This window comes from Nannospalax galili, unplaced genomic scaffold, assembly GCF_000622305.1.
Source record: "Nannospalax galili isolate Female #2095 unplaced genomic scaffold, S.galili_v1.0 scaffold384, whole genome shotgun sequence".
NCBI lineage: Eukaryota > Metazoa > Chordata > Mammalia > Rodentia > Spalacidae > Nannospalax > Nannospalax galili.
Genome location: NW_008352648.1, coordinates 3,708,995 through 3,717,786, shown reverse-complemented (window position 1 = coordinate 3,717,786; position 8,792 = coordinate 3,708,995). Strand labels below are relative to the sequence as shown.

Here is an 8,792-nt window from a genome sequence, read left to right as displayed (position 1 = left end):
TAAAATTTTTTCCCCTAACAGCAAGGAGGAAAACTATAGTTTTGCTCTAAATCTTATTGAATACATAAAGTACAAACATTACAGTTTAGATTTTTTTTTTTAAACAGGAACCTTTTTCTGCTTTGTTTTGTTCCTTTGAGTCAGAGTCCCTATAGCCCAGGCTGCCCTTGAACACCTGATCTTCCTGCCTCCCCCTCCCAAGTACTGGGATTATAGCTGCATAGCACCATGTCCAACATTCCAATAGGAATCTTAAATGAAAACAAAAACAAACAAACAAAAAACACCCACTTTCAATTTTTACTTTATTTGGAAATAGTACAAATTCATTATTTTAATATTTAAAGACTATGGTACTGTAGTAGAGACACATAAATATTATACTATACATTTAGAAATTAAATAAAGTCAGCACAACACTATTAAAAAAAATCATGTACACTTCAAATAAGTCCATCAAATTTCTCCCCGGAAGTGGGTGAATCTTGCAGGGAGATTGTCCACAGGATGCACAGTGGGACTGGTTTTCATTGTAGGAGGTCCATTTAGAAGCTGCCAGTTACAATGCCTAGCCAACTCCACTGTAAATATCTTGAGGAGAATCTTTGCAAACTCTTTGCCTACACAGCTCCGAAGGCCTCCTCCGAACGGAATAAAGCTGAACCTGGATGCATCCTCAGGGGGAGGCAGTATAAACCGGTCAGGATTAAATTCCTCCTTGTTAGTGAAGACATCTGCCACATCATGAGTATCACAGATACTGTAAATAACATTCCAGCCCTTGGGAATCTGGTATCCCTGTAAAAGATAATGAAGCCCTAAGTATTGACAAATTGGAACTCAACCTCCAACAACAAAATGTCATCACCGATATGACTGGGGGTGTTAGGAAAGGAGGACAAGGGAGAGAAGGGAAGCGTTCTTGATTTGGATTCCTGAAATATGCATCCACATAGGGCAGGACAATAATATCAAAAACATTAAGAATTTCAAGGCATTACTCAGGGAAGCAAGGGTAGGCTGAAAACCACATCAAAGGGGATAAGGTGAGGTGGGAGATGGGAGGAAAACTCACATTTAATTCAAAAGTCTTTAGAGCAACTCTAAACCCTCCTGGAACTGGGGGATTCAGTCGAAGAGTCTCCTTTATAACGCACCCAGTGTATTTAAGTTGTTCCAGAGTCTCCATGTCCAGCTTGTTGTCTTGATAGCTCTTGCAAAGTAAGCCCTATCAAAACAGTCATACAGAGGTGAATGGTTGTGGTGCTTCCCATAAAATCAGCCCAACAGACGTCAACAGGACTTAAGTGGCATCTAAATCCAAAGGCCTTCACAGCTGGGAGAGAATGAGGGAAAAATGGCAGCTAATGACCATTTGCTTCTACTCTTGCTCAGCCCAAACCCACCACCTATTTTCGCTTCCAAGGAATGTTGTTCACAAGGTTATAAGGGTCAAGCCCTGCCCCCTCACCAAAACTGCCCACCCTGATCAGCTATTGGCTCCAGCTGTACTATTCATGTTCTTAACTGTGCATACCCAAGAAAAATAGAACTACCGGGAAATCTCCACAGTTCTGCAAAAGGTGGAGGAGGGGCAGGAACACAAGGTCAAACTGCCCAAGTAAGATCACAGCGTTTTAAATTCACAAGGTTGATTCTCTTCCCCACAGTCCTGCCTAGCAGGGCCCAGCACTTTCAAGGCACCAAGTGAAGGCTGCATACTTATTTACTGGGAAGTGGTAGAGGATAACAGGATGTCCTAGGCTAACAGGGAGCCCCTAGAATCCGCCTACCTTACTCTTCATCTCTTCTCGAACTTTCTGGAGAACATGTGGGTAGAGCCCCAGGTAAGTGATCAGCGATGTTGCCGCACTGGCTGTAGTTTCATGTCCACCAAAGAGGAGCTCAGTTGAAGACTGCTTTAGTGCCTAACAGCGGAGGAAAGACTTTATAAGTCTATAACTTTTATAACCGCACTGAGGATAGTGGAGAGAAACTACAAGAGTAAAAGTTTTGAGCGTAGAAAATCAGAGAATACAAATACAGAAGGAAGACAAAAAGATCCCACTCTACCTACTGAGTTGAAGCCTTGATTTTATTAATATCTCCCAAAGTACTTTTAACACTTGCAAATCAGAATTTCCCTTTGAACCTAGGGGCCTTCCCAGTTGGGCGGCCACCCTGACGCAGTCCTGACGCAGTGTCTATTTTCAGGATCCTTCCGGTGGAGTCCCGGCAGGGCGCCCACTCCGAAAAGTTAGGGGCTCAGGCTGCGCTTTGGGGGCCCCAAGAAGTGCGCTTGGAAAGCCAGAGACCCACTGTAGCAGTGTCCCTTTTGAAACTGACACTCACCTGCATATCCAGCCTCTCTCCCCTCTCCCAAGAGTGCTCAATCAAGAGCTGCAGCGCGTCTTTGCAGCCCCCACCCGACTCTGCCGCCCGCAGCCGGTGGATCTTGGCGCGAATGTTCTCCTCGATGCGCGCGTGAATGAGGTTTCGAGCCTTCACGCCCTAAGCGCAGAGAGCTGGAGGTGAGCGGATGCCCGGCTCCCGCGCCCCTAGCTCCGCACCCCGCAAGCAGTCCTCACCCGGTACAGGCCGCTGAAGGGAACGTCGATGGGGAGCGAGAAGAGATTGCGGGTCATCTCCTCGAAGGCCTCCACGAGCTGCTGTTCATCCTCCCCGCAGCCCGCCGGGCCGGGCTCGCAGCCCAGCAGGATGCGCATAGCGATGCGGAACATGAGGCGCTTCACCTCCGGGTAGACCAGGAGGCCGCGCTCGCCGCAGCTTAGCCACTGCTCCAGACAACTGCCCACTTCCTCAGCGATCACCGGCACATAGCACTGGAGTGCCTCGCGGCTGAAGGCCTGCATAATCACCTGAGCGCCGGAGGAGCAGAGAGCCTTACAGTCCTCTATCCATCCCTCTCGCCTTCCTGGGTCCCCCTTCTACATACCCCAGTGCCTCCAGACCTAATGCACATCCAGGCGAGGAGAGCTAAACTTGGAGCTTGGAGAGGGTTCGTCTAGCACACATCTCACCCTGCATCTATTTGTCCGAACCACGCCAAACTCTGGGGTCCCCCTGCCAGCCAAGGTGTTGCCACCCCGCCCTCACCTTTTTGCGCTGCTTGTGAGAGGAATCGTGTAGGTTGGAGAGGCAGCCGGCGCCCAGGATGGTGCGCACCGACGCCGGCCAGTGGACCGATACCAGCCGGTGCTCTCCCAGCAAGATGCGCCGTACGTTATCCGCGCCCATCACCCGCACAGTGGGCCGCCCAAACAGATGTGTCTTGTAGATGAAACCGTATTTCCTACGCTTCATCTGCAGGAACTTCCTCCGCTAAGGAGGTGGAGGAGAGAGACCGGCGACCAGCGTGAGGGGGCGCCGGGGAGCGTCGGTCTAGTCCCCTCTTCTAGCCGCAGTCGCCTCCCTCCCCAGCTTCCTCCCAGGCCCAGAGTCGAATCCGACTCCTAGGAAGCGTCACGTCCCCCCACCACCCCCGACCTCCCTTACCTGCAGCACCATCTGCAACGTTTCCCCAAAGAATGGGAAGCCCATAGTCCCGGGGGGCAAGGGGAGAGCGCAGCTGCGGTCACGGCTGCTCACACAGTACAGGTCCCAGAGCTTGATAGCCGCAAGGAAGAGCAGCAGCGGCAGCACGAAGGTGCAGAGCGCACTGGCCAGCAGCGCCAGGAGCCCCATGGCACGCCGCAGCCTCCCGCGCCACCTGCTGCCGCCAGCTCTTCAAATCCCGTCGCGCGCCGTTTTTATAGGCGGTCCAGGTTGCTGCCCACGTTACCTTGGTCAGACAAATTAGTTCACCCAAAGTTCATCTTTAATTGCAGATTGGGCCCCTAGCTCCTCCCCCCCACGAGGCGCTGCCCAAAATCTTTAACCGTTTGTTCCGCGCCAAGGCAAGAGGCGGCGCGCTGGCGGCTTCCCACGGAGCGCACGTCCAGGGGTGCGGGGTTAAGGAGCACCGCCTCCCTCATCCTAGGTGTGCGGAGCTCGGAGTCTGCGGGGGAGCGGTGCAGGGAGTGGCTGGGCGGCTCCGGGTTCCGAGAAGCGGGAATTCGGAGTCCCGGGCTTCCTTTGGAAGGTGTCTCTTTGGAGACCCTCACGCCGGGTCTGACCGGTTGCCCCTGCCCAAGCCGCCTGCTTGGCGTTTACATTTACAGGCGCTGCGCCGGCTCCTTTGCTTTTGCAATGGGGAGTGCGTTCAGGAACCGCCATTCAGTGGGCTGGTCCCACAGGTTGGGTAAATGAGATCCCCAAACGCGAAGCAAAACTCTGGCTTCCTAACGAGACCCCCAAGAAGATCCAAATGAAGTATAACCAGCGAATCCCCAATGCCCACAAGGGAGCCAGCACAGGAAGTGTTGGAAACTCCTACTTTAAGGTTCCATTCAAGTAAGTCTCCAGGTCTCTCGGACTCCAGGTGCAAGCCAGATCTCTGACACCGCAATGGCCGACTGAAGAGACCTGCGGCTGGACAGTCAACGCCCAGCTGTGGGAATCCCTCCAGCCCAGCGCAATTCCAGCCCCTCCGGGCAAGTTGAGAAAAGGGCCTTCAGCCCAGGCACGATACCCGGAGGGTGATGGAGTCCGGGTCCATCCCGGCTTGCCTGACTTTGAGCAAGTTATCAGTGCCCGGTTCCCCTTCCTTAGAACATCATTCCCACTGTCTACATTTCAGGGACGGTCCCAAAGAGAGCTGCATTACCAGGGTGGCCTGGCGGCAGGGCTCTAGAACCTCCCTCAGGTCTCCCAGTTCCCACCCAAAGTAAAGCCAAGGACCCTTAACTAACGCTTCTGCCCCCGTTACTGAGAGAATCAGTACTGGGGCTCGAGTCCCCTGGATTTTGCCCAACTTCAATCCGCTGCTCGTGCAGTCAGCACCGAACTCGGGGAACTGCGCGTTGCGCACCAACGCTCCGGCCTTCCCAAGTCCTCACGCCACACCGCTTCAGCCAGAGGGTGACGTACACGGCCTAGGCTTAGACACTGAATGCACCAGCAGCGGCGCGGGAAGCAAAACGAAAGACGTATGTTTGTTTAGAACTGAACTCGGATTCTAGCAAAAACACCCCCGCACTCCGGAGAACCGTCCTTGAAGGTGGTACACTTTCCTGGTGACAGTGGGTCAATATGTGGTCCTCCTACGGTGGTCACCAGACTCCAGGACAGGAGGTCAAGAAATATCTGCGAAGGACGTGAGGACCCGCGCAGATCTAGTAGCTTGCCGCGCTGCATTTCCCGGGGAATTAGCCGTTCCCCATCACCCTGTCCCGCGTTTTAGGGGCTCTGGTGAAGCCATCTCTCCCTCTGTCATATCTTGTAAAGAATACTGTAAAGAATGTGAGCCAGCTTCGGGCATAGGCTGGAACCCGGGTGAATGGTGCTGGAGGTAATTCTCAGAAATCTCGGCCCGCCCCTTTCTGGAGAGCGCCTCCGGCTGGTGTGCAAAGCGGCCAACGGGGGCGTGACCTGGGGCCCATTCCCAATCCTCCAGCCTGACCCGCCTGTGACCCCTGCAGGCCGGACCGTGACATCCCAGTGAACTCTGTGGGGCCACCCCACCAAGTTCAGCGCGCGCCGGGTCACAAGATGAGCAGTGTCGGCGCGCTGGAAATTGCAACAGGGAAAACGAGTACTTTAAAAAAAAAAAAAATCATCTAACTGACCATCAAGATTCGCAGGATGCCCGGAGAAAAACATTAAATGTGAAAATGAAAGATCATTTTTAAAACATCTTGAAAAGGGGGGAGGGGGGTCAATAAATTACCGGCCCAACACAGAACTTTGATCTAGGACAGTCGACGAACTTTCTTCGGTGGTGGTGGGCGGGGAGGGGGGTGTTGGCTTACTAAAAACCAACAGTTTGCAAAACAGCTTTCTTCTTTCCCAGGAACTGCAAGTGGGGAGTCAGGTTTGTTGGGGTTGTGTTTTGTTTTGTTTTTGCTAGCGGAGAGGGGTGAGGACCCCAAATATGGAGAAATCAGACAACTAGGGCAGCCAAGTGCCCCCTCCTCAGTTTTCCCCTTCAGCCCTCTCACTTTCCCCAGAACACTTGGGTCTCAGGGTTCCTTCGTGTGGGGTGCCCAGCCAAGGTAGACAGATTCTTTCCAGTGTCACTTCGGTGAGACCTCCCCCTACCAGCCCTATTCAGTCAGTCATTCTAAGTTAAAGGCCTGTTTTTTTAGTTTCTTCGCAGCACTTACCACCACTGGACGTCCTTACTCTGTTTGCTAGTTTATTTATTGTCTCTATCTATGAACATATGAAGTACAAAGGTCAAGAACCTCATCTGCTCTTTTCCCTACAGAACTTGGAGCTACTAAACCAGAAGCCCACAATTCCCTTCTGCTGCTACCATGATACCATTATGCTGCGTAAGAAATGAGAGGAAAACTGGAGTTACTGTCCTGTGCTTGCAGTTGGTCCAGACCCAGAGCAAGGAGACACATCTCTTGGAAGCAGTTTGACTGTCCTGACTTCTGAAAGAGCCCCTGACATGATTTTCTTTTATTCCCAAATCAGAATCAACCTTGAAGCAGGGTCTTTCTGCCTTCTCACCCAGATCCAGTTTTCTCAGACACTCAAGTCCTTAATGTTGTCAACAGCACCCACAGGGTAGGCCTGTGCCCCTGCCGCCTTTGCTGCCTCTGGTGCCTGCAGAGCTCAGGGCCTGGTCCATGCTCTGCCACCTGCTATGACTGATGACCTGCTCTCTGTGGGAGTTAGAGTCCTGTTAGTCCCATTGCCAACTTGCAGGTTATCTGCTGTGCCCCACTTCCCTTCAGGCCCCATGATCCAAATAAGCACAAGGTCAGGAGGCTATAGACTTCTTTCTGATTGGCTACAGGGTCAACCCATGCCAGGTTGCAGCTTCCCTGGCTCACCAGTTATGTCTTCTTGCCCAGGCTTGTGGCAACATGGGTGGCAGGCTGAAGTGGACTGTTGGGAATAATGGCAAGAGGCTCCTGGCTTTGATGGGACCCTCTGGATTGCAAAGGCAAAGGGGTCCTTAAGATAGCTGAGAACAGCGGTGAAAAGGACTGAGTCCTACAAGGTGGTGCGGGTTCAGAGTGGGGCAGGAGGGTTGGGTGATGGAAGAAGGGATGCAGGAGAGCACTGGTTCCTCAGGAGGGTCAGTGGTCTCTTGATCCTCAGTTTCTCCTCTGGAATAGAGGATAGTGAAGCAGTAATCAGAAAGATGCTTGGGCAGCTGATGCAGAGAATTCACAGCCCAGCATCCAGATTTATGATCTGGTAGGGCTGCCCAGCTTCCAGCCCCTCTCTGGGTATAGGCTGGAGTGGGACCTTCAGATATGTCCCTGCGCCCCACCCTCTCCACCCCTGGCCATCATGCCAGGGAACAGCTGCCCACTAAGCCAGTCCTGACTCAACTGCTGGCAAGAAATTTTTTTCCTTGGCCTTCCTTTTTTGATACAAATATCTTGAACCTCTCTTATTATCTCAATCTCCCATGGAGGGGCTATGTCTCTACCTCCAGTGAACCACCAGCCTTAGAGACATCTCCAAGTGCATATTCTCTTCTGTACAAAGAAGATAAAATGAGGTTTTGAAGTAGGAATTTTTTCTTTCCAGAAGTCTTTAGCAGAGCCTGGTGGTGCTGAGTCAGTTAAAGTGGAAGTGGTCATAGTTTCAACCATCAGCCAAGACCTGTAGAGAAACCAATTTAACTCAAAAAAGTTGCAGGTTCGCTCAGTCTCTGGTTTGATAAGTACAACACTACCACCACCTTCAGGGCCCCATTTCCAAGCGCCCTCCCGGGCTTACTACAGGAAGCTGAAGCCAGGTGGCACCTATTGAAGACAGGTGGTCTCCATCTTTGCTTTTTAGAACCTGGGAAGTGCTTAAGGTGCCGAGAGCGCAGGAGGTTCCTTCCACCGGGCGCGCTTTTCTAGTGGGCTCTGTGGCTCACACTTCTACTCCTCCCAGTTCCTGTGTTTAGTGAAAGTTTGTCAATTGGGTGACCAAGTAAATGAGTCCATGGTGAGGACCTGGGGCACCTCGGAGGGGCCGGGCTGCGTGTGCGCAGCTGCCACTGGGTAAGCTAAGGCTAAGGGTGTGGAGGGTCAGAGTAGTAGCTTATCCCCTGAGCCCAAAGTCGTCAGCGGGTGGAAAAAAAGTCGCAGCCCATCCACCGGATGCACGATGGGCACAGTCTGCATGACCGGGAAGGCGGGCGTGGCCAGCTCCCAGCGCGCGTTGCGCACCAGTTCCACAGCGAGCAGCTGCAGGACCGCCTGCGCTAGCTCCTGGCCTAGGCAGCTGCGTGGGCCGCCACCGAACGGGATGTAGTGGTAGCGGCGGCAGGAGGTGCGTGCATCTTCATCCTCTGCACCGAAGCGCTCCGGATCGAAGCCCTCGGGCGGGCTACGGTACACCGCTGCTGTCTCGTGCGTGTCTCGGATGCTATACATCACGCTCCAGCCTTTGGGGATCTGGTAGCCCTGTGAGGAAGTGAAGGGACCCTCTTGATCACCAAGCACCAGGAAATGGCAGAAGCCTACTTTCCACCCTAGTGCGCCAAATAAGATTGAGAAAACTTGCAGGGGAGCGTGGTTAAGGTAGAAACATCTGCGTTTGACTCTTACTCCTTTCACCAGTGAGCTGTAAGCTCTCTCTCTCTCTCTCTCTCTTTCTCTCTCTCTCTCTCTCTCTCTCTCTCTCTCCCTCCCTCTCTCTCCCTCTCCCTCCCTCCCTCTCTCTCTCCCTCCTTTTTTTTGGGGTATGCTTTAGATACTTTTCTTAAGAATGGG

The 8,792-nt window shown here is 52.7% G+C and overlaps 2 protein-coding genes across 2 annotated transcripts in view; both read right to left on the bottom strand.

Moving 5' to 3' along the window:
• Positions 1-288: 288 nt before the first annotated feature.
• Positions 289-3,840, bottom strand: LOC103747274 (cytochrome P450 26A1). The gene is made up of 7 exons (XM_008849626.2): positions 3,517-3,840; positions 3,118-3,342; positions 2,589-2,879; positions 2,353-2,511; positions 1,794-1,928; positions 1,076-1,228; positions 289-798 (listed from the first exon to the last, which is right to left on the bottom strand). Exons 1-7 carry the CDS (start codon positions 3,703-3,705, stop codon positions 457-459), a joined length of 1,494 nt encoding a protein of 497 aa, XP_008847848.1. The 5' UTR covers positions 3,706-3,840; the 3' UTR covers positions 289-456.
• A 4,265-nt stretch (positions 3,841-8,105) lies between these two features.
• Positions 8,106-8,792, bottom strand: part of LOC103747273 (cytochrome P450 26C1) — a 6,742-nt gene continuing 6,055 nt past the window's right edge. The window contains exon 6 of the mRNA XM_008849624.1: positions 8,106-8,483. Coding sequence (XP_008847846.1) covers positions 8,106-8,483 — 378 coding nt within the window. The remainder of the gene's footprint in view (positions 8,484-8,792) is intronic.

Excerpts from the sequence above, each read along its gene's own strand:
- LOC103747274 (XM_008849626.2), bottom strand. The coding sequence starts at position 3,705 with ATGGGGCTCCTGGCGCTGCTGGCCAGTGCGCTCTGCACCTTCGTGCTG. Across the intron at positions 1,929-2,352 it reads GAGAGAGGCTGGATATGCAG|GCACTAAAGCAGTCTTCAAC; the intron begins GTGAGTGTCAGT and ends CTCCGCTGTTAG. Across the intron at positions 799-1,075 it reads TAAAGACTTTTGAATTAAAT|GGATACCAGATTCCCAAGGG; the intron begins GTGAGTTTTCCT and ends TATCTTTTACAG.